Here is a 24,150-nt window from a genome sequence, read left to right as displayed (position 1 = left end):
CTTCTCTTTGCCTGGACTGCTTCTTTCCTTCCCTTTAACCACGTTCTGTTCCTCACCTTTCAGGAGTACCCAACTTAACCGTCAACTCTTCCACCGAGCAATTTTGATTCTCCCAAACTGAATGCTTTGAGTTCCCAGAGCACTTTGTGTTTACATCGTCTATGCTGTCATTACAGTTGTAGTTATATACACATCCTGATGTCTGTGCCTCTATATTGTGAGCTCCTCTCTTACTCCTCATGAATGAAGATATGAATGAGTGAATGCATGAACGAAGGGAAGCTTGTTCAGAACATAAGGGGAGGAATGGAGTGTTAACTGTCTGAAGGAGGAAAGCAGGGAGTGTGGGGGTGTGAGCTGTGAGCGATTGCAGGAAAACTGGAAATAGGAAACCCTTTAACTCCCTTTGTTTTCAGGCAGAACAGTCCATTGCAGAGCTGTCGAGTTCTGAGCACAGCCTGAAGGCTGAGGTAGCTGATCTTCGGGCTGCAGCTGCCAAGCTCAGTGCCTTAAATGAAGCGTTGGCCTTAGATAAAGTTGGGCTGAACCAGCAGCTTCTCCAGGTGAGCAAAGATTTCTCTGATCCGCAGGGTGGGGCTGGGCCCTGACTGAGGGTGGGCTGGGGACTGACTGAGGGTGGGCTGGGGACTGAAGGAGCTGACGCCCATGACAAGGAAGAGTCCTTAAATGGATCAGCCAAAGACAGATCTGCTCCCAAATGTAGTCCTGAAATGAGCAGAAGGAACATTTATGGTGCAGAGGAGAGCAGACTGTAAGGACTGGGCTTAGCCATTAAAAGTCCCCTCCCACACCTACAGCAGAACCACCTTTGGGCTTTACAGCAAAATCACCAGGGCAAGGAGGGAGGCCCATGTCCTCAGGAAGGAAGACCAGGTTTTTAATCCTGTTGCAGCAGATAGCAGCAGTCACCAGAAAGGGACCTGCTGAAGAGCCTAAGTCGCAAAGAATCTTTTCTATAGGTTGCAAATGTAACATGTCTCTGCTACCCGTTCCCTTGAGCCCCAGAAATCTTGTGTTTCCTTTTTCTGAAATTTTTGGGGAATAGGATTTTGCCTTTTTATCTCTATCCCGAGCACCAGTCCATGTAGTACGTGGAGTACAGGCATCAGACCAAATGAATGCATAGTCCTCCTGTCTTAGAAGTACTCCTGTGTCCATCTTTGGAGAACAGTCATCTCTCACTTGTCTCAGCACTTGCCCTCGACACTGTAACCATTTGTCTTTGCTGCCCTTCCCTTTTTGGCCAGTAGTTAGAACAGGAGAACCAGTCCGTGTGTAACAGAATGGAGGCAGCAGAGCAGGCGAGAAACGCTGTGCAGGTGGGCCTGGCAGAGGCAGAGAGGAGCACGGAAGCCCTGTGGGAAAAGAACACTCACCTGGAGGCTCAGCTGCAGAAAGCGGAGGAGACTGGGGCTGAGCTGCAGGCAGACCTCAGAGGCATCCAAGAAGAGAAGGAAGAACTTCAAGAGAAACTAAGCGAGGTGAGAAGACAGAATTGATATCACATTCAGGTAGAATACACACTCATTGTAAAACATTACAGAAATGATTCAGAAAGTGAAAAAGTCTTACTTCCTAGAAATGGCCAATGGTACTAGTTTGGGTTATATCTTCCAATTTTTTGAAAGAATTCCTATAGGAATCCTTCAGTGATTTCCCCACGACACCCCCCCCCCCAGAAGTAGATGCCTCTCCTGTATGCTCTGATAGTACCTTGTGCATATTTCAACCACCACACCCTTCGTACTATATTATAGTTATCTGTTTACATGTCTCCACCATTAGATCAAACGCTCTTTGAAGGCAAGGCTATGTCTTATTTGCTGTTGTTCCTCCAGCTTTTAGCACAGTGGCTAACACGTAGCAGGGGCTCAGTGAATTTTTTCTGAACCAATGATCAGGCTCAAAGGTCATCCTTCTCCTTCACCAAACTTCTCATTGCCCTAACACTGATACAGAATCTTCCTTCTCAGAGTCTCTTTCTTAGGGCACTGATCACTCTCTTACTTCTTAAGACCAAAAGCTCCTTAGAGGTAGGTCTCGTGCAGCCCTAGCACAGGGTCTTGCTCCAAGGAGAGCATGCTTCTGGGCTGGGAGCTGTCTGGGTTGATCAGGGAAATGTATAAATGCCACTTTGGTATGAACGGGCCATGGGCAGGGCTCACAGAGCTGGGTCCAGAATCTCTGAAGAGCCAGTGGCCCTAAGCTGTGAGTGACAGCAGTCCTGCCTCTGCTCTCTCGCCAATGTCTTGCCCTCAGGCACGCCACCAGCAGGAGGCAGCCTCAGCTCAGCTGGAGCAGCTGCATCTGGAGGCAAGGCGACAGGAAGAAGTGCTGGCCCGGGAAGTGCAGGAGAAGGAGGCCCTGGTGCGGGAGAGGGCAGCTCTAGAGGTGCGGCTGCAGGCTGTGGAGCGGGACCGGCAGGACCTCTCTGAACAACTGCTGGGGCTCAGGTAGGGCCCAGACCCAGTTCAGCCAAGAGCAGAGCGAGCTTTGCAAGGCAGCGGGTAGCCAAGCTAAGTGCCCTGCCCAAAGTATACGGGTTCTAAATGAGTCATGAATTTGTAATTACCCCCCCTAACTTCTCCAGGTAGCCAGTAATTAGAACCCAACTCCTTTTAAGGAAGGGTAAGGGGCTTGATGGGTAAGAACTCTTCCTGATTCCTGAACCTGACAGCTCAGCCAAGGAGCTCCTGGAGAGCAGTCTGTTTGAGGTCCAACAACAATATTCTCTGATAGAGGTCACCAAGGGGCAGCTGGAGGTCCAGATTCAAACTGTCACTCAAGCCAAGGAAGTCATCCAAGGTGAGAACCCAACTGGAATGGGCCTACTCCTTTCCACGGGGATGTTGAAAGCCAGGAAGGCGGCGGGAAGCTCTCAGAGGTCCTTCCCCAGCCAGGCCCAGGGCCTCTGAGATGGGAGTTGCTTGTGAGGTCTGGGCAGAGGGGTGAAGGGAGGCGGGCAGAGGCTCAGAGACCAGATCCTGTCCCTGGCACCTTAGGGGAAGTGAGGTGCCTGAAGCTGGAACTGGACACTGAACGGAGCCAGGCAGAGCGGGAGCGGGAGACGGCAGCCAGACAGCTGGCCCGGGCTGAGCAAGAGGGGCAGACTGCCCTGCAGCAGCAGAAGTCAGCTCACGAGGAAGAGATGAAGCGGCTCCAGGAGAAATGGGTAAGTGGGGGGTGGGCCAGGCACACCCGGCCTCCCTTCTGTGAGCACCCCACCTGCTGACTCCTGGTCCAGATATTGCTTCTCATGAGAGTGAAATCGGAACAGGACTAGCCTGGTCACTAAGCTGCAAAATCCAGCTTCTAGCTGTTCAATGAGTTAATAATACGTGAAAAATACGAAGAACAGTTCCTGGCATGTAGTGAGCTCTATATGTGTGTTAGTAGTATTGTTGCTGTTTTGGTATGGACAGAGACTTAAGACAGGATTTAGAATTGTTTCACTGGCCCCAGGATGTCAAGGGGGCAGAGGAATTGCCTTGGACCCATTCTTGCCCAATTCAGAACTGTGTTTCTTTTGTCTTTTAATTATGTAACTTAGTCCATTTGCTTTTATTGTGATTCTAGGTATATTTGGATTTATTTTCACCATCTTATGCTGTTTGTCCTGCCCTTTTGTGTCTTTTGGGGAGGGGAGTTCACCTTAACTTCTTTTAAAGGGTTCAATTTGATGATTAAGTTGCAGTCTTTTCTCACCTCTTTTTTTCTCTCTACTATTTTGGATGATATATACTCTTTTTTTTTTCTTTTAGTTTCCTTTAATATTTTAAAATACATACTTAATAAAATCTCAAGTTAAGTCAAAATATATGGTAACAGTAGGACGCTAGACTTTTGGTGGTGAGCATGCAATGGAGTATACAGATATCGAATTATAATGTCGTACACCTGAAATTTATGTAATGTTATTAACCAATGTTATCTCAATAAGTTTAATTTTTTAAAAAAACCTCAAGTTAACCAGTATATTTACCTTTTTCCTGAATGACACAGGGAATGTTCAGAACATTTTACCTGCATTCACTCCTCTCAACCTATGTACTATTTTATTCATGATGATAATGATAGATAGTATTAAATTCCGAATGTCGTCTGTGTGCTATATACCTTTTAATGTGCTTTACATGACTTATCTTAATCCTCAAAGCAATCCTAGGAGGACACTGTTGTTATCCCCCTTTTTATAGACGAGGAAACTGAGGCATGGAGATGTGATAGAAATGACTGAGGTCACACTAGTAGTGTTGGACTAGACTGGAACCCAGGCAGCCTGGCTGCAGAGCCCTTCACCACTATCCTGAGAACCTAATAGAGGGTGCTGGATTCGTCTGGGAGATCAGGGACGGCTTTGGTCACAGCTGTACGTTTGGCAGGATCAGGATGCCCTGTCCTAACGCTCATGTATATAATACAGAAGTTATCCTCGCTAGGCTGGGCCCGACTTATTGGAAGGCGAACTCCGCCACCCTGAGCAGGGGAGAGTGGGCAGCAGAGAGTGAGTCTGCCACTTTAGTTCCTTGTTACAACCGTCAACCATGCTGGGGTTGCTTTAAAATAACAGATACTTGTGGCTTATTATTAGGGACAGTTGCACTTTAGAAAGCACTTTTACATGTATGATACCATTTGATTTTTTTGGTAAATCTCATCTGATTCTCATGAAGTTTGGGGAGATAGGTAAGGCAGGGATTATTAGCCTCACTTTACAGATGAGGAAGCAGGCTTAGAGCAGTACCAAGGTCACACAGCTGGTGAGCCGTGGACTTGTTATTCTAATCCAGTTCTCTTTCTGCCTCCTCTCCGCACCTATTTGGTTCTAACAGTGTTTCCTTTGTATGACCAGGAGAAAGAGCGCACCCAGCACCAGCAGGAACTGGGTAAGGCGCTGGAGAGGCTAGAGAGGGAGAAAATGGAGCTGGAAATGCGGCTGAGGGAGCAGCAGGCGGAAACCGAGGCCCTCCGGACGCAGAGGGAAGAAGAACGGGCCGAGGCCGAGAGCGCCCTATGCCAGGTGAGAGGCTGAGAGGATTGGAGCTGCATGTCCAACCTGTGGTACCCTTACCTTTTACCACTTCCTTTTCTACTCCCAAGAGCGGTGCTGCAGTGGCTTCTAGAAGAGAATATAGCGACCCACTTTGCTACTAGTGAGCAGGGTGATTGGCACCATTAGCCACAGGGCCGGCAGTATATCATACTTCCTGAGGGAGGGCTAACGTTTACCACTTCCTGTCGGCTTGCAAGCCAGTGGCAATCTTTGCACTTCCTGGTTCTCAGTTAGTGGGTTCAGACCTTCCTTTGCCCTCAGTCCCCACCCCATTTGCCGGAAGAGCCCAAAGCACCTGGAATGTGCGGGTGGTCTAGTGGGTGAGCATGGTGACGACTGATCCAACAAGCCCTAGCCCTCCTGCTCCTCCACAGATGCAGCTCGAAACAGAGAAGGAGAGAGTGTCTCTCCTGGAGACACTGCTACAGACCCAGAAGGAGCTGGCAGATGCCAGCCAACAACTGGAACGGCTGAGGCAGGACATAAAGGTTCAGAAGTTAAAGGAACAGGTATGGAGGGTGGTCTTGAGCAGGGAGGAAAAAGGAGCATTGATTTACTCATTCAACACTGACCGGTTCTTTGGCACTTCTTGGCACCAGGCCCTGTGCTACGTGCTGACACATGACAAGCATATAGGGGTGGCACGCAGTGAACATGACAGACGTGGTTCCTGCCCTCAAGGAGCTTCCATTCTAGTAGCAGAGACTAATGAAGATGAGCAGACACAAAATAAATGAGATAATCACAGGTTGTAGTAAGTGCTGTAAAGGAAATGAATAGGGTGATATAATCGAGAGGGATTAAAAGGAGGCCATTTTGGACAAGGTGGTCAGGGAGGACCTCACGAGAAAGTGACATTTTGAGCTGAGACTGAAAGTTAAAAGGAGTCAGCCCCATGAAACAACAGTGACGGACCTTGAAAACATTATGCTAAGTGAAAGAAGCCAGTCACAAGAGGCCACGCGGTGTATGATTCCATTGATAGGAAATGTCCAGAATAGGCAAATCGATAGAGACAGAGAGTATATAGACCAATGGAATCGAATTGAGAACCCAGAAATAAAACCACATAAATATGGACAGATAATTTTTGACAAAGAAGCTAAAAACATACAATGGAGGAAGGAGAGTAGATGAGTGGTTGGGACGGGAATAGGGAATGGGGAGGATGCAGGGTTTCTTTCTGAGGTGATAAACATGTTCTAAAATTGATCCTGGTGATAGTTGCACAACTCTGTGAATATACTATAAACTACTGAATTGTACACTCTAAGTGGGTGACATGTATGGTGTGTGAACTATACCAATAAAACCATTAAAAAGAAAGAAAAGGAGCCAGCCATTTGAAGAACAGTTTCGGCAGAGGAAAGAGGCATCAGGAAGGCCCTGGGACAGACAGCAAAGGGTTTGGGAAGTTCAAGGAAAGAAAGGAGGCAACATATCTCCAGCCTGATAAGCTTGGGCAAGTGGAAAGGTAGGCAGGAGCCCTTTGTCAGCCATGGTCAGAGCCTGGACTTTGTTCTAAGGGCAGTGGGAAACTGTTGGACGGTATTTAAAATACTTTAGCTCCTGAGTGGAGTGTGTGTGTGTGTGTGTGTGTGTGTGTGTAGGGGTGGGTGGTATGAAGTGGAAGTAGGGCTATGCAACAGGAGGCTGTTATGATTTTCTGGGTAAGGGACTGCTGCCAACTCAGGGACCCTGACCAAGAACGCCCAGGGGAGCCAGCGTACTTTGTGAGGGAGGAGAGGGAATAACAAGTGAGGAGCGAGGTCGCAGGGTATCATGGAAACAATGTGGGTTGTCACGCCCTCCTCAGCTTCTTCCAGCCCAAGTGAAAATAACAGTATTTATACGACACAGATTTCAACAACACAAATTTCAAGACCAAGGACCCTGTGGAAGCTTTCTTCTACGCTCAGCTGTCTTCTCCCTTTGCAGGAGACCACTGGGATGCTGCAGACCCAGCTCCGGGAGGCTCAGCAGGAGCTGGAGCAGGGAGCCGAGCAGCACAGAGACGACCTCGCTGCCCTCCGAGAAGAGGGCCGCACCCTGCTGCAGGATAAGATAGACCTGCAGAAACAGGTCCCTCCTTCCTCCCAGCCCCACAGCCCTTCCCCAGCATCACCAGGCTCCCCGACTCCCTCCTGCAGGACAAGGGAAACCTTGGTCCTGCTGCCTGAGCTGGGGAGAGGAAGGGCAGGCCTCAGCACTGAGTGGAAGATTGAAGGACGCTCAGAGTTGAGCACGTGCCTCTCAGAGCCCTGGATCGCAATCTCTCTGTGATGACCACAGAACTTATATTTTCTCGGGCAGCCGCAGTCAGCTGTGCTTTCCATTTTCCACATAGACCCACTATTCTTACATACCAGGTTGCTTTTCTTATTCTGATTGCTTTTCCTTCTCTGAATCCTATATCAGATGGTGTTCTGATTATTCATTTTAAACAAATACAATCCCTATACACTTGCCCATCGCTTGCCTTTGGGCTTGGTTATATTCAGCCAAGATTTTTTTCTGTGCCTGCCTTTATCCAGCATATGTGAGGCTGGGGAGACAGACGACTAGGCTGAGTGCTGTTTGGGGAGGGGTGTGGTTAAGAAGAGTGTACAAGGATCAGTGGACCCTCCAGAGCCCTGGAAATGAGCTGCTGATTGTGGTAAACCTCTAAGGACCCTAAAGCCTTAGGTGACAAGCATCCTCCCACTGGCCCCCTGCCCTTGGTCCTCATGTCCTGAACTTGTCCAGGTGGAGGACTTGAAGTCTCAGCTGCTTTCCCAAGATGACTCCCGGAGGCTGGTGGAGCAGGAGTTTCAGGAGAAGCTCAGAGAGGCCCAGGAGTGCAGCCGAGTTCAGAAGGAGCTGGAGAGAGAGAAAGCCAGGTAGGCTACACAGGCTGTGGAGTTGGCTTTTGCCTCTCTGGCTGCAGTGGTCACTGTGAGGTTGACAGTTCTCTGCTCAGGTCACCTAGCCTTTCATGTCCCCAGTTCTGGGCTGCACAGGTAGCCATGTGGAGAGAACGTGGTCCCTGTCTTCAAAGCCTACACTTCATTTATTTAGTAAATATTTAGATAACATGCACTATGCATCAGGCACTATGCAAGGGGCCGAGGATACAGTGATAAACAAGACAGTATGGTCCCTGCTTCAACAGAACTTACAGTTTTGTGGGGAAGACACGAACCAAGTAATCCCCAAATTAAATTATTGCAGGTTACGTTACATGGTGTGGAGGAAAGAAAGAGAATGCTGCAATAGAAATGGGGACGGCTGGGGGAGATCTACTTTACATGCTAGGGCAGGCCTTCCTCAGGAGGTTGCATTTAAACTGAGCACTGAAGGATGAAATGGAGCCGCCATGCAAAGGGGTGGGAGCGTTCTATATGGTAGGGATGGAGATCACACTAGTGGCTCTGAGGCAGACCAAAGCTTGGGTGTTTGGTGAAACTGAAAGTACGGTGTGACTGGAGCCTGGGGACTGAAGAGAGAGTGACATGAGTGAAACAGGGCCATATCATTCAAGATTTTGTAAGTCACAGGAAGCAGCAGGTAGTTATTTTAGGTTTTGTAGGAAACCATTGGAGGGCTTTAATCAGGGAACGCAACACAATTCAATTTATGATATATTAAAAGGGACAGTGATGACACAAAACATCAGGAATGAGGTAAGACCACCCAGAAGGAAAAGCAATGTGTATTCTCTGGGCTGTAGGAGCTTGGAGAAGGGCAGATCCTTTAGTTGATGAAACGAGAGGCAGGAAGACCAGTTAGGAGACTGGTACAGTTGTCTGGATGAGAGGTGACTAAAGCTGAACCAGGGTAGGGTCATGGGACAGCGGGAGAGGAAAGGGGTTCAAGGGACGTTACGGAGGTTGGAATAGTTATATGCAGTCATCAATTGGATAAAGGTAGGATGAAGGGGGAATTCTGAGATGGTCAAGGCTTCTGAGTTGGGCCACTGAGTAGATGGAGGTGCATTCACTGAGCTAGGGAACCCGGTAGGGGATGATTAGGGGAGGGGAGGTACAGAGGGGATGGGAAGAATTGGACATGTAGAGTCTGAGGTATTGTCCAGATATTTCTGGAATTTCCCAAAGAAGAATAAACTATGAAGTTGAAATGAAGCATCATATTCATGAAGTACCTAGGAGCTCGATAAATGGTAGCTTTTATTGCTACACATTACTGTTTCTATTTTGATTATCAATACTGTGTTTAGAACAATCAGATGAGAAGGTAGTTCTTCATTCCCTGAGAGAATGGTCTAGCCCTCTGACCCCTCTCTTTTTAGCCTGACTCTGTCGCTGGTGGAAAAGGAACAGAGACTCCTTGTTTTACAAGAAGCTGACTCCGTTCGACAACAAGAGCTGAGCTCCCTGCGCCAGGATATGCAGGAGGCCCAGGAAGGGCAGAAAGAGCTCAGTGCCCAGGTACTACCCACACTGGTTATGGCCCTGGTCCTTGGTGGGAGCCTGCTCCCGAAGTGTGTGTGTGGGGAGTGGGGGTGCTAATTGTTCAGAGTCCTCTCATAAAGAGGACCTTTCTCTTTTTTCCTCATTACGTGGTATGCTGGCATTTCAGCAGCCTGGCAGGAGGGGAAGCCAAGACTGGGCAGGGTTGGGGCTTGGGAAGCTGACCCCGAGTTGGAAACAGACCCCTGTGGGGAGCCTGGCAGCCCAGAACATAGTCCCCAAAGGGGCAGAGCTCATACAGGCCTGGTTCAAGCACGGCCACATCCCTGTATGCTTGGTCTGCTTGGCAAGGCACAGGAAGCAGCAGCAGGACTTCCAGGGACTCCATTTGCTCACAGGAGGACCCCAGACCTTGGGTCCAGAGGAAAGCTGGGACTGGGAGGGGAAGAGTGAAGAAGTAACAGATAGACAGCAGGCTGCAGCAGGTAAAGACCCACGTCTGGTTGATAGTCAGTCCTGGGTTTGACTCCAGCTCTACTGCTTCCGGGTTGTGTGAGCATCAGTTTCTTCATAAAACAAGGATGATGATTCTTAAGCATTATAGGAATATATAAAGTCATGAATACAATAAGCATTCAATAAATGGTAGCCATTTTTATCGTGACTGATCTTCTTACGCTCAGTGTCAGGGTTTGATGCTGAGTTCTCATCATAGCAGGGAGCTGGCATAGTTGCCAAGGAGACCAGGGCCAAAGCCTATTTGCATAGCCTATGCCCACGTGTCAGGAGTCAGTAGGGAAGCATGCAGGTCAGATCTAGGCTCACACTCATTCCAGAGCCCTCCCTCCCTGCTGGAGAGCTGAGCCTACTGAAATTTTGCCATTGATCAAGGTTTGCACAGGCATTGAGTGGGGTCAGGCCGGAGAGGGTCTGACGGGAGGCTATCCACGCCCTCCAGAGAATGACTGACTTCTTCCCCACAGGTGGAATTACTGAAGCAGGAGGTGAAGGAGAAGGAGACTGACTTTCTGGCCCAGGAAGCACAGCTACTGGAAGACCTAGAGACATGTCGAGTAACAGAGAAGCAGCTGCGAGCGTCCCTGTGGGCCCAAGAAACCAAGGCAGCCCAACTACAGCTGCGACTGCGCAGCATGGAGAGCCAGCTGGAGGCACTGGCGGCAGAGCAGCAGCCAGGGCACCATGCCCAGGCCCAGCTAGCCAGTCTCTATTCTGTCCTGCAGCAGGCCCTGGGGTCTGGTTGTGAGAGCCGGCCTGAGCTGAGTGGTGGGGGAGATTCTGCTCCCTCCCTCTGGGGCCCTGAGCCAGGTGAGGCAACCACCCAAGAACTCAGTCCTTTGGGCCAAAGCCAGGCCTAGCTCCCAGGGAAAAAGGAAAGGGGGGAATGTGGTTCGTTAGGCAATATGCATCGAGGCTAAGGCCACAGACTCTGGAATTAATTCAGTCAGAGTTTGAATCCCAGCTCTGCCATTTGCTAGATGGGTGTGTCCTTGGGCAAGTCACCTGTCCTCTCTGAGTTTGATTTTCTCAACTATAAAATGAGGATGTTAAAAGTAACCATCTCTCAGGATTTTTCTAAGGAGCTAATGAGATTACAGAGGTGAAATAGCTCCCACATTTCCTGGCACTTACTAAATGCCTAACAAATGACAGCTAGCGTTACCTAGTACCCAGTGCAGTGCCTGACACACAGGTGTGCAGAAAGTGCATGATGAGTGAACTGCTGACAAGGGCTTCTTTGAGGAGAAGAGGGAATCAGTGGAAAGGCCAAGGCCATGTCTGGGGAGGTATGGCTGTTCCTTTTCATAGTGCAACCAAGTCAGGAGGTGTTTCCTCATTTGTTCAGACCAGAATGGAGCAAGAATCCTCTTTAAGAGAGGGCCACTCCTGACAGCTCTTTCGGCTGAGGCGGTGGCGTCTGCCCTCCACAAGCTCCACCAAGACCTTTGGAAGACTCGGCAGGCCCGGGTATGTTTCCCGCTCTCCTTCCTTGACTTCTTCCCTTCCCCTCCCAAAAAAACTCATAAGGTAGTTTGACCCGTTTTCTTCCTGAGGTCAGGTTGGGATGAGTTCCACCTATATCATGGCCACCATGAATAAGGCATGTGGTTTCCTGGGCCTTGGTTTTCCTAGTCAAGTAGGGAAAATCATTCCTGCCTCAGGGGGTTGTGAGGATTAAGTGAGTAAGGGACTTATGGGAGCCCTGTAAATTGAAAATCCCTTACAGATGTGTGATAGAGTTTTGCATCATTTTTCTCTCAGCCATCAGTTATTCTTGGTTTCAAAACCTCCAAGAAAAACCCAACAAACTGGGGACCACTGAGATCAGAGATTGCCATATTTATAGGAACACTCTAGGCCTAAGACTGAACTAAATGTCCTGCAAATTCCACCACAGAGTGAACTTATCAGTCAATAAAAATTGAGTGCAGGGCAGCCGGTTGGCTTAGTTGGTTAGAGCGTAGTGCTCATAACACCCCGGTCGCCAGTTCGATTCCCACATGGGCCAGTGAGCTGCGCCCTCTACAACTAGAGTGAAAACAACGACTTGATTTGGAGCTGAGCTGCACCCTCCACAACTAGATTGAAAACAATGACTTGATTTGGAGCTGATGAGTCCTGGAAAAACACACTGTTCCCCAATGTTCCCCAATAAAAAAAATAAAAATAAAAATTGAGTGCAACCATTTTGCCAGCCACTCTGAGCTAGGGACACAAAAAGCAGAAAGACCTGATTTCAGCCCTCAGGAAGCCTCACGACACTCAAGAAGGCTTGTGACATGGTTGAGGAGCCAAGCCGCATCCTAAGATAAAGCAGAACTGATAGAATTAGATGGAACAATAACAGATGCACATGATAATAGGAGGAAGGGACGATTCGTTCTGATTTGGGGAAGGTCAGAGGAAAGAAGAAGTGACCTTTGAGGCAAGCTTTGCAGTAGGAGTTCGGGAAGAAGAGAGGTGACCTTGGGCTAAGATTTTATATTTCAAATAACAGATGGGACAGAAAGAGATTCAAGGCTCCCGTCAGAGCAGAGCCTGCCATCACTTTGGGAAGCCAAATGCACACGAGTTCAGAGATAAAGAACCCAGCAATGTGGGAGTAGGTGCACGATGGCAGACCCCCGCAGAGGCTGAGGGGAAGGAGAGGGCTTGAGCCCCGGACTGGCATAGCTTTGTGGACGCTGAGGGACTTGAGGTTAGCCATGCCCTTGCTTTCCCAGGATGACCTGAGGGATCAGGTGAAGAAGCTGGAACAGCGTCTCACTGACGCAGAGGCTGAGAAGAGCCAGGGCTACGCAGAATTGCAGGATCTGCAGAAACAGCTCTCTCAGAACCAGGAAGGTGAGGAGCTCAAGGCAGGCAGAGGGATTTGGAGGGAGGAGAGCGGAGAGGCGGGAAGCCCAGAAAGGGCAGGAATAGGCCTCACAGCCACTCCCTGAGAAGAAACTTAGAGGCATCTCCAAAGGGTAATGACCCCATGGACTATTTTTCTGCTTTGCTTGGCCTTTGAGGGCCATCCTGGCAGAAGGGATGAGGAGGAACAGATTTGGTGAAATGAGAGAAGTTGCTGTCTAGGCTTCCGTTTTCTCTGTCTGCAGATTTGAAAACTGGGCCAGGACTGTGAGAACATTATAAAGTTCTGTGTCTTTTGTCATTTATGCACGTTATTTATTTTCGTCATCTCCAACTATGTCCCCAAAATGATTAACCTTTGACAGCAGGATTATGGGCTTGTTTGGGAGATAGAAGGAGGGGGATTCTGGGGAGAACGTATCTGTGCCACAGCCGAGGGCTGGAAAAGGGTGGTGAACTTGGAAAGGAAAGGAGAGGGGAGGGTCTTGAGGCTCAAGGCTTTGCTGTGGAAAAGAGGACAACGTGGGGAGTGGGTCTGGGTCTTGCAAATATCCCAGAGGGCTCCCTGAGAGCCATACACATCAGGGGTCAGGGGACAGCCAACAGAGCAAAGCTTGTCTCTAGGAACCCCTGAAAAATTATAGAATTGGGGACTGGCAAGGACCTCCAGCATCCTCTAGCTCCACCCCGGCTGGAACCCAGGGTTGAGGATCTCTAGGTAACGAGGGTGAGGACGTGTTGGGATGACTATCTGGCCGTGCTGAGCTGGGCAGCAGATACAGACATGAGTCTGGACGCAGCAAAGAGCCTAGACAAACAAGAGCAGCTGGCAGATGGGTGATGTCTCTGTGAAACTGGATGTAATTCTCTCCTTCTTGGCCTTTTCCCCCTTTGATTCTGTTCCCCATCCTCCATCTGTGTCTACATCCCTCTTTTCCTCCACCCCCAACCATGGGCCCTGCTCCACTACCTCTCTTCCCAAAGAGAAATCCAGGTGGGAAGGAAAACAGAACTCCCTGGAGAGTGAGCTGACGGAACTGCACGAAACTGTGGCGTCCTTACAGAGTCGCCTACGGCGAGCAGAGCTGCAGGGAATGGAAGCCCAGGTAAGGTCGTGCTGGTTTGGGGGAGGGGGTTGCTTCAGGGAGGAGGTTCCTCAGAGCTCAGGCTCTAGCTCCCAGGTCCATCTTGGCCAATGGCCGTACCCCATCCATATGTAGCACCCAACATCCTTCAGCAGTGTCTCAGTTTCTCTGGCTGTCCCCACATCCCCGAGGGTCATTATGAAAGCCCCAGCGAATCCTCCTTCAATTAATTGTTCCAAATTGATGTTGAGATGTTTGTCCCTTGCTCCAAAGGACCAGAGTCTGGGCTGGTTCATTTGTACCAGGCTTTGTCCTCTGGGCATAGCAGAGCCCTGGGATATGGTAAGGACGTTCTTTCACAGTATTAGCTTAAGTGGAATGCACTAGTTTGTTGTTGTTTATTTGTTTGTTTGTTTGTTTTCCCCAAGTCCTTGATCATGGTGCTACAGTACAAAGTAAGGAAAGAAAGGGCCTGTGTTGGTGTGACGGTACCGAGGGAGTATAGTCTAAGGTTGTTGTGCATCTTGTTTTCCAGAATGAGCGAGAGTTACTTCAGACAGCCAAGGAGAACCTGACAGCGCAGGTGCAACAGCTGCAAGCATCTGTTGCAGAAGCCAGGGCCCAGGCAAGTGCTGCTGGGGTCCTGGAAGAAGACCTGAGGACGGCTCGCTCAGCTCTGAAACTGAAAAATGAGGAGGTGGAGAGTGAGCGCGAGAGAGCCCAGGCTCTGCAAGAGCAGGGAGAGCTGAAGGTGGCCCACGGGAAGGCTCTACAGGAGAATTTGGCTCTCCTGGCCCAGGCCCTGTCCGAAAGAGAAGGGGAGGTGGAGGCCTTGCAGGAAAACATCCGGGAGCTGGAGAAGCAGCGGGAAATGCAAAAGGCTGCTTTGGAATTGCTGTCTCTGGACCTGAAGAAGAGGAACCAAGAGGTAGATCTGCAGCAGGAACGGATTCAGGAGCTGGAGACGTGTAGGTCTGTTTTAGAGCATCTGCCCATGGCCGTCCAGGAGCGAGAGCAGAAGCTGACTCTGCAGAGGGAGCAGATCAAAGAGCTCGAGAAGGATCGAGAGACGCAGAGGAACATCTTGGAGCATCAGCTTCTAGAACTCGAGAAGAAGGCCCAAGTGATCGAGTCCCAGAAAACACAGATTCAGGATCTGAAGAAGCAGTTGGTCACTCTGGACTGCCTGGCCCTGGAACTAGAGGAAAACCATCATAAAATGGAGTGCCAGCAAAAGGCAATTGAGGAGCTGGAGGGCCAGAGGGAGATGCAAAGGGTGGCTCTGACCCACCTTACCCTGGACCTGGAGGAAAAGAGCCAGGAGCTGCAAGCGCAAAGCAGCCAGATCCAGGAGCTGGAGAGCCACAGCAGCCTCCTGGCGAGAGAGCTCCAGGAGAAGGGCCAGGAGGTGAAGTCCCAGCGAGAACAGGTCGAGTTGCTGCAGAGGCAGAAAGAACATCTGACTCAGGACCTCGAGAAGAGGGATCAGGAGATGGTGCTGCAGAAGGAGAGGATTCAGGTCCTGGAAGATCAGAGGACACTACAGACCAAGATCCTAGAGGAGGACCTGGAACAGATCAAGCTGTCCTTGCGAGAGCGAGGCCGGGAGCTGGCCTCTCAGAGGCAGCTGATGCAGGAGCGGGCAGAGGAAGGGAAGGGCCCGAGTAAAGCACAGCGCGGGAGCCTGGAGCACATGAAGCTGATCCTGCGCGACAAGGAGAAGGAGGTGGAATGCCAGCAGGAGCGTATCCAGGAACTTCAGCTGCACAAAGACCAGCTGGATCAGCAGCTCCAGGGCTTACACAGGAAGGTAGGGGAGACCAGCGTACTCCTGACCCAGCGAGAGCAGGAGATAGTGGCACTGCAGCGGCACCTGCAGGAAGCCAGGGAACAAGGGGAGCTGAAAGAACAGTCACTTCAGGGTCAGCTGGAAGAGGCCCAGAGAGCCCTGGCCCAGAGGGACCAGGAACTCGAGGCCCTGCAGCACCAACAGCGGCAGGCGCAGGGACAGGAGGAAAATGTGAAGGAGAAGGCGAGTGCCCTGCTGGGCGCTCTGGAGCAGGCCCATGTGACACTGAATGAGCGCCAGGGAGAGCTCGAGGACCACAAGGAACACGTGCGAAGGCTCCAGGAAGAGCTGGCAGTGGAGGGACAGCGGGTACAGGCCCTGGAGGAGGTGTTGGGTGACCTAAGAGCTGAGTCTCGGGAGCAGGAGAAGGCTCTGCTGGCCCTCCAGCAGCAGTGCGCAGAGCAGGCACAGGAGCACGAGGCAGAGGCCAAGGCCCTGCGAGACAGCTGGCTGCAGGCACAGGCAACGCTCAAGGAACGGGACCAGGAGCTGCAGGCCCTGCGGGCAGACAGCCAGTCCTCGCAGCACTGGGAGGAGGCTGCCCGGGGCCAGGCTGAGGCTCTGCAGAAGGCCCTCGGCAAGGCTCAAGCTGCCCTGCAGGAGAAAGAGCAGCATCTCCTTGAGCAGGCAGCCCTGAGCCGCAGCCTGGAGGCCAGCATCGCCACCTTGCAGGCTGCCCTGGACTCGTGCCAGGCACAAGCACGGCAGCTGGAGGAGGCCCTGAGGAAGCGGGAAGGCGAGATCCGGGACCGGGATCTCCGACACCAGGAGGCCGTGCAGGAGCTCCAGCAGGCACTTGCCCGGAGGGATGAAGATCTGCGACGTCGGAAGAAACAGAGGCAGCTGCTGGAGAAGTCTCTGGCCCAGAGGGTCCGAGAGGATGTGACCCAAGAGAAGCAGGACCCAGGGCAGGAGAGAACAGAGGAAGAGGTGAGGCGCCTTTGTGAGAGCCTAAGGGAGCTACAGCTGACTCTAGCCCGAAAGGAAGAGGAGATCCTGGAGCTGAGGGAGCAAAGGAAGAATCTGGAGGACTCAGCCCACAGCCACGAAGCCTCCCCAGCGGAGGAGCCCTCTACAAAACTTGATTCTTTAGGGCCCAGGCTGCAGCAGGAGCTGGAGCGACTACAGGCAGCCCTGAGGCAGACGGAGGCCAGGGAGATCGAGTGGAGGGAGAAGGCCCAGGAGTTGGCGCTGTCCCTGGCCCAGAGCAAGGCCAGTGTCAGCAATCCGCAGGAGGTCGCCATGTTCCTACAAGCCTCTATCCTGGAGCGGGACTCGGAACAGCAGAGGCTGCAGGTGAGTCACTCCACGCTGGTAAGGGCAGCGGGGGGTGGGTGGGGGCAGTGCCCTGTGTATCTGAGCTCAGGCGGCTTGTAGCCAGGGTGTGGGAAAGCTGAGCGCACAACCACCTCAACATAAGTGGAATCCAGGTTATTGTGCTAGTCTGGGGGGGATACAAAGAGAATAAGACACCCACAGGCCCTGCCCTCAGAGAGCTTATAGTTTAGTGGATAAGCAATTAGGATGCAGTGCCTGATTATAATTAGTGCCTCATTGGGGAAATTTAGTGTGCTCTGAGCATACTCGAGGGACAGCCTACCTTTCCTGGGGGTGAGCCCCAAAAGGCTTCCTGGTAAAAGTGGTGTTTATGGTTAGATCTGAAGGGACCAGCAAGGAATTAGCCAAGTACAGGTAGGGGAGGGGCTTTCTGGATGAGAGAGGGAACATGGAGTATCTGTGTAGGCAGTGCACGCTGGGACGTAGAGAGGGAGTTGGCGAGAGAAGAGAGGACAGCAGGGGCTCCATCACTGAGGGCTGGTAAGTCATGGACCCAGGTGACCAGTGGGAAGTGGATGAAGGGTTCGGAGCAGGGGAACGACACAATCAGATACACAGTTCAGAAAGCGCTCTCAGGCTGCTGTGTGGAGCGATGGTAGATCCTGAGAGACCAATTAGGAGGCTGTCATCGAAGTCCAGGAGAGAGAGTGACCTGAGACTGTAAGTGTGGATGGAGGCACGTGGCTGGACCGAGGTGATCATAAGACTTCTGGCAGTTGATTGGCTAAGAGATGGAGGGGGGGTGGGGAGTGTAAAGAAAGGACGAAAAGAAAGCAAACCCCCGGGTTCCTTCATGAGATGAAGAAAGGCAGGTTTGGGGAAGAGTAGAACGGTGGGTTCCGTTTGGCAATCAGTGGAACAACTTTCCTATTTCCAGGCCCGTTCTTACCGGCACAGAAAAAGCAAGGCATGCAGCTGAGCAGGAGGGCACTTCCTGTTCATACTCTTGGGCGACTGAGCGGTATTTCCTCGGTGTAGCTCGGGTCAGGGTCTCCCGTCCCGTCCACACTCAAGGACATCTTTCAGATGCAGCCCTTCACCACAGTACCATTTTTTATTTCAAACATTTTATATACAAGGCACTGTTCCTCTCCTTTTCTTCCACAACAACCATGAAAAGTAGGAGCTGTTATTATCTTCGTTTTATAGTTGAGGACTGGCAGTTCAGAGAGGCTGAGTAGCTTGTCCAAGGTCATATGTCTAGTAAGTGGCAGAACCAGAGCTAGAGCTAAGCAATCCTTTTACCACGAAGCTCTTCTCTCCCGGACAACCTCCACCCACACCTGTTCACCCAACTTCTCTTACCTGTCTCTCTCCTTGACTATTATCATTTATGAAACATAACGTGCCTACAACATATCTAGCACTAGGTTCCCCATTATCTAAGGGATTTAACCCCAAAGGCTTGATCTATGCTTCATGGAGCATGTACGGTAGTCATTTCACAAATAAGGAAGTTGCGGTTTGGAGAGATCTCATATCCTGAGCAAAGTCGTCTAGCCAGTAAGTGGTGACATAATACCCAGCTCTGTGTGGCTCCAGAGTCCATCCTCAGGGCTCCAAGTTATCCCTTATTATGGGAGATCTAAAACGAGACAGGTTTCAGTCCTAGCCCACCGTGTATCCTTGGATAGAGCCCTCTCTGCTCCTTTGTCTTGTCCATCTGTAGAAGGAAGGTTCTGCACTAGAATAGCTCAGAGGCTCCAGGAAACATAAGATTATAACCTGATGAGAAAACTGAACTGAGGATGAAGGGTAGAGTGGGTGTGGATATGAGGTTGTCATGACGTTGTTTTGTTCCACACCTTGATACCCCAGGATGAGTTGGAGCTCACCAGATCGGCTCTGGAGAAAGAGAAGCTCCACAGCCCTGGCCCGACCAGCAGAGCAGAACGGGGGCCCAGGGGAGAGGCAGGTGTACAGCTGGAGGAGGTGAGCGGGGGGCCTGGTGGGAACAGATGGCCCAGGAGGGAGCTCCTGTCCAGTGACTGGTCTTCTTCTCCTGGGAATTAGTTCCTCAAGCTCAGTCCTGCCAGATTGGTCCCTTTGCCCTCTATCTGTTCCCCACCAGTCTCAGGGGCTGCCCAGGTGGGATTCACAGGTCTCTCCCACAGGTCGCAGGAGTGGAGGCTGAGCCTCGTCCTGGGATAGAGGAGAAGCAGCCGTGGGGACAAAGGCTTGAACACCTACAGCGAGCGGTGGCACAGCTGGAGATTGAGCGGAGCCGGCTGCAGCGCCACAACGTCCAGCTGCGGACCACCTTGGAGCAGGTAAGTAACTTCTCCTGTCCTCAGCTCTCTCCTCCACGGTCCAGTGTGCATGCACCTCTACTTCTCATGCAGCCCCCAGAGCAGGGGTTGGTAAACTATAGCCCGAGGGCCAAATTCGGCCTGCCACCTATTTTTGAAGATAAAGTTTTATGTGAGCACACCATGCCCATTCATTTATGTATAGTCTATGGCTGCTTGCAGGCTTCAGGAGTGGGGTTGAATAGTTGTGACAGGGATCGATGGCCCACAAAGCCCCAAATAGTTCCGAATAGTATGGACAGTGTTTGCTGACCATTGCTCCAAAGTCCTGAGAGGCTGGCCGTACGTCTTCAGTCCCAGGAGCTCTTCCTTGAACTTGGAGCTGAACAAGTTCCTTGAACTTGGAGCTGCCCTAGCATGTTCTCCCCGCAGCCCAGGAGGTTAGCATCCCATGATTGCTGTCCTCTTACACTCACACGTACACAGGCCTCTCGAGAAAGACGGCTGCGCTCCAGCCCCAGAGCCAAGCTGAGCCCCGGTTTCTCACTTGCATCCTGACAGGTAGAGCGAGAGCGGAGGAAGCTGAAGAAGGATTTCCTGCGTGCATCGCGGACAGGGCTCCCGGAGATCAGTGAAGCCACAGCGTCGTCACCCATACTACAGGTTTACCGCTTTTCATTGACTACACCCTCAGGAGCCCAACCTCAGCCACCAGAAACAACCTTCCTCCGTGCATATCCCCGATTACCCTTGCAAGGGGAGACAGCCACTTCTGCCACTCCAGAGAACCCCTCCTGCCTGGGTTCTGCCCCACCCAGCAAGGCCCAGTCTGCCCCTGACCCAGGAAGGAGGCCCAGCATCAGTGGGGGGTGGAGTCCAGGCTAGCTGCCCTGCACTCTCAGGAACTCAGTCTTCACTGATGTTTAGTCTGCCTGCTCCCAGAACAGCACCTCAGGCTCACCTGATTCTGACCATATACCTGGTCAGAATCCCAGGTATATGGGTGTTGGGTGATGCAGCTTTGCAGACCTCTTAGACTGCCTTGCCCCTTGCAATATCAAGTTTACAAGCTCAGTGTGCATGGTATTTCCTGGGCCCAGAGTCCGTTTTTGAGGTAAGGAGTTTGGAGAAGCCTCCCCACACCGGCACTCCTTTAGCGAGTTATGCCCATCAGTAGACAGCCCTGCAGCCTGGCAGGAAGAGACTGTCTCTGGTGGCTAAGAATCTCCCAGCTTTCCTTCCTCTGTCCTGTAATAAGAGCTTCCCAACCACAGGCACCTTGTTTTACTTCCTCTCTGCATCCTCAGCTCATAGGCCAGGGCTAGCAGGTGCATGGTGTACGTCTGTAAATGAACAGGTGCCTCAGTGAAGCCCATGCCATCCAAGCCTTCGGAAGTTCAGCATCAGGTCTCCGTGGGCATCACCCATTGGGCTGCTTTGGGCCTCTCCTTGCCCAGGGCCATGGTTCCCCATAGACTTCAGTCTGAGTAAAGGCACATCTGGCCCATAGCCTTTGCTCTGGCCCCCCAGATTGTAATGAGCTGGCATAGGATGCCTGCAGAACCCCCTCTTCCAATAGGAATGGCATTTGTCTTCCACAGAATGGAAGAGGACAGACGGTCTCCTTAGATGCCAAGCACATGGATGAACTGCAGAAAGAGGTACATTCTGAAAGGATCTGTTTTCTAAGCCCCTGTCCCTCCCTTCCCCTCAGGCACAGGCTGTAGCGTCCAGTGTGCTCGGCCCTTTGTGCACCTCCAGGAAGTGCCTGCCTCAGAGAACTTCAGTCTCTGTGGGAGACAAGACGAGTCCTGCTCCAACTCAACCTCCCATACGGTTGGGGTGGGAGTGGGGAATAAAGCATGCTCCAGGCCCCAGACCTCCAGGTTCCTACTTAGGAAAGCAAAAGACAGGGAAAAGGGCTGAGGATCAGAAGAAGAGTCTAGGAGGACAGGCTAAAGCAAGCAGAAGCATCCTGGCCTCTGCCCTCACATGCACCCTGGTAGGCAGGACTGTTGCCAGCACAGCAGGCAGAGTAGCTTGGCACCAGAGCCAAGATCCATACCTCAGAGCTCAGGTCAAGCCACCACACTCAGGGAAACTGTATAAAGTGCCTTCTTCCCTCTTAGGCCTCGCCTAAAGGTTCTCCCTGTCTTTCAAGGCCCAGGAGTAATAAGAACTGTGGAATTTTTATTTCTAAGCCTGTTTCAGAAATCAGTAGTCATTACTGGCAGGGCCTGACTCTTGGCTATTATTTTGAATTCATACAAAGCAATCTGGCAGATGGGGCCTGGAATAGGGTGAGGCAAGAAAGGCACCTTGTGTGTAGAATTTAAGGAAGCCCTCACTGTCAGCCTGGAGTGCCTCCTTAAATTTTGCACCCTGGGAACCTCTCTTGCCTCACCCTAGTCCTGTATCTGCCCTGAGCTCCCAATACTTCCCCTCCTGGTAGTCTCAGTATACCCATCTGAGAAATGGAAGGATTAATCACTGATTCTCATCCCCGGCTGCACATTAGAACCACCTGCGAAGCTTTGGAAAAAAAATACTGGTGCCCAGGCCTTACCACAGTCTAAGGCTGAACAGTTCTTGAAAGCTTCTGAAAGGAGCACAACGGAACTTTCTGCAGTGATTAAAAAGTTCTGTATCTTGATTGGGATAGTGGTTATACGTGGGTATGTACATTATCAAACACATCAAAATGTACACTTAAAACCTGGGCCTTTCATTACATGGAAATTATCCCTCAATAAGGTTGAGGAATAGTTTTGTTGTTGCTGTTCAAGCTCCCTATTTGTCTCCTGTGCAGCCAGGCTCTATAGTCACTGGATTCTATGATCCCCAGGGGCCCTTCCCCCAAACACAGTAAAGCCTGACCCTGAGATTCACTGATGTGATAGAGTTGGTTCAAATGCTGGTCTGAGCAGAGCTACAGAAGCAGAGCAGGAAGAGTTGGGGCAGCTTCAAGGCCCTCTACTGCTCTCTCCCTCTTGGTTTCCCTGCCCACCAGGTGGCCCTGCTGCGAGCCCAGCTGGCCTTGGAGCGGAAGCAGAAGCAAGACTACATCGCTCGCTCGGTCCAGACCAGCCGTGAGCTAGCGGGCCTGCACCACAGCCTCTCCCACTCCCTTCTTGCTGTGGCCCAGGCCCCTGAGGCCACTGTCCTGGAGGCTGAGACCCGCAAGCTGGACGAGTCTCTGACTCAAAGTCTGACATCTCCAGGGCCAGTCCTGCTATGCCCCAGCCCCAGCGCTTCCCAAGCCACCTCCAGGTAGCAGTGTCAGCCAGGGCAGGATACAGGCCAGCCTGGGAGCACACAGACAGACAGATGGCTGCAGAATGGGTCATGACCCTTCCACTGCAGGACTGCCAAAGGAAAGGTCTGGCTCTGTCGTCACCCAACCTGGGAGCCCAGGTCAGCTGGCATTCCCAGAAGAGGGAAGGAAACCTGCAAGGCTGGGGGAAGGCCCCAATTCACGTGGGAATGAGGCAAACTACAATTACCTTCTAGCCTGCAGTCACCCACAGGGGTACCTTGCCCTGGCCAGGGAGCAACTCCCAGCTCTTGTCTAGAATTTATTATCCCAGCACTTCACCCTCTCTTTCACCTTCCCTTTCAACAATAAATCCTGGATATTTGCATTTGTTCTCTGCCTCTGTCTCCACCTCTATAGTTTGGCAGCATTAACACAAAGGGCATCTATTCAGGAAGAATTTGCTAAAGATTCCTATCAGGTGGCATGAATTTATCATCTGTCTACATTCTGATAGAGATGGGTTACAGAAGATACAAAGACAAGGCCACTGTCACGTGGAGCGGCCTGCGGGTCTCAGCTCCCGCTCCCCACATAAGAACGCAGGACATGGTGAGGCCTAAAAGGAACACCCACGGAGCCATAGATGGGGAGTAATACCACACTAGTCTCACTGGCGGCTGGGTTAGAGACACAGGAAAGGGGAGTCACACGATCCGCAACCTGCCGTCCACTTCTCTGCCAATCAACCTCACTTGCTAGCTGCAATCTGCCTCTTTGCAATCCACAATCCACACTCCACCGCTTGCTAGCTCAGCCACCATCTTCTTGCTAGCCCCCATTTGCTGCTAGCGTAGCCACAGCAGTTATATTAGTGGCCAATGGCTCACTGTTATAGCTGACGGCCAACTAGTCACAGCTGATGGCCATCCAATCACAGTTGATGGCCATTTACTACCTGAGCCAGCACCTTTCCACGTGAGGCCGAGAGCCTGGAAACTGCTTTCTGGGGCTCTGTCCCCACATTCCACCCCTACAGGCTCTCGCCTCACAATCTACGCGACAAGCGTCTTCCGCGAGGGGCCCTGTGCGAGGAGCCTTGAGGTGAATGCAATATCCTAGACACAGCCAGTCTCCCCGGACACAGCCAGGGTTTCTCAGGGCACCACCAGTGCTTCTGGGTACAGCCAGACTTCCTGGGCTTCTTAGGGTACCACCCATCTCCCCGGACACAGTCAGGGTTTCTCAGGGCACCACCAGTACTTCTGGGCACAGCCAGACTTCCTGGACTCAGCCAGGGCTCTCAGGGCACTGCCACTCTCTCTGGGCACAGCCAGACTTCCTAGGCTCAGCCAGGGCTCTCAGGGCACTGCCATTCTCTCTGGGTACAGCCAGACTTCCTGGGCTCAGCCAGGGCTCTCAGGACACAGTCACTGTCTCTGGGCACAGCCAGACCTCCTAGGCACAGCCAGGGCTCTCTGGGCACAGCCAGACCTCCTGGGCACAACCAGGGCTCTC

At 51.6% G+C, this 24,150-nt stretch overlaps 1 protein-coding gene across 10 annotated transcripts in view; it reads left to right on the top strand.

Moving 5' to 3' along the window:
- The window catches only part of CEP250 (centrosomal protein 250), a 40,629-nt gene extending 17,604 nt beyond the window's left edge, over positions 1-23,025 (top strand). For 7 of the 10 annotated variants that reach the window (XM_088789174.1, XM_088789173.1, XM_088789176.1 and 4 more), the window contains 20 exons: positions 417-563; positions 1,272-1,502; positions 2,281-2,474; positions 2,699-2,826; positions 3,024-3,193; positions 4,874-5,041; positions 5,449-5,583; positions 7,013-7,156; positions 7,820-7,953; positions 9,363-9,501; positions 10,467-10,809; positions 11,348-11,469; positions 12,726-12,846; positions 13,843-13,964; positions 14,479-17,088; positions 18,949-19,062; positions 19,245-19,400; positions 19,941-20,042; positions 20,981-21,040; positions 22,390-23,025. In XM_088789174.1, the coding sequence (XP_088645300.1) occupies positions 417-563; positions 1,272-1,502; positions 2,281-2,474; positions 2,699-2,826; positions 3,024-3,193; positions 4,874-5,041; positions 5,449-5,583; positions 7,013-7,156; positions 7,820-7,953; positions 9,363-9,501; positions 10,467-10,809; positions 11,348-11,469; positions 12,726-12,846; positions 13,843-13,964; positions 14,479-17,088; positions 18,949-19,062; positions 19,245-19,400; positions 19,941-20,042; positions 20,981-21,040; positions 22,390-22,653 (5,604 nt within the window). In that variant the 3' untranslated portion in view covers positions 22,654-23,025. Of the gene's footprint in view, positions 1-416; positions 564-1,268; positions 1,503-2,280; positions 2,475-2,698; positions 2,827-3,023; positions 3,194-4,873; positions 5,042-5,448; positions 5,584-7,012; positions 7,157-7,819; positions 7,954-9,362; positions 9,502-10,466; positions 10,810-11,347; positions 11,470-12,725; positions 12,847-13,842; positions 13,965-14,478; positions 17,089-17,535; positions 17,611-18,948; positions 19,063-19,244; positions 19,401-19,940; positions 20,043-20,980; positions 21,041-22,389 lie in introns of those variants that run through there. The other 3 variants (XM_088789182.1, XM_088789175.1, XR_016018194.1) reach the window with 3 other exon arrangements.
- Positions 23,026-24,150: the final 1,125 nt, after the last annotated feature.

Source organism: Rhinolophus sinicus, chromosome 13 (genome assembly GCF_057876585.1).
Source record: "Rhinolophus sinicus isolate RSI-liver-muscle chromosome 13, RSI-T2T, whole genome shotgun sequence".
NCBI classification, from domain to species: domain Eukaryota; kingdom Metazoa; phylum Chordata; class Mammalia; order Chiroptera; family Rhinolophidae; genus Rhinolophus; species Rhinolophus sinicus.
The sequence above is the reverse complement of the archived record's forward strand: the minus strand, read 5'-3'. Positions and strand labels throughout refer to the sequence as shown.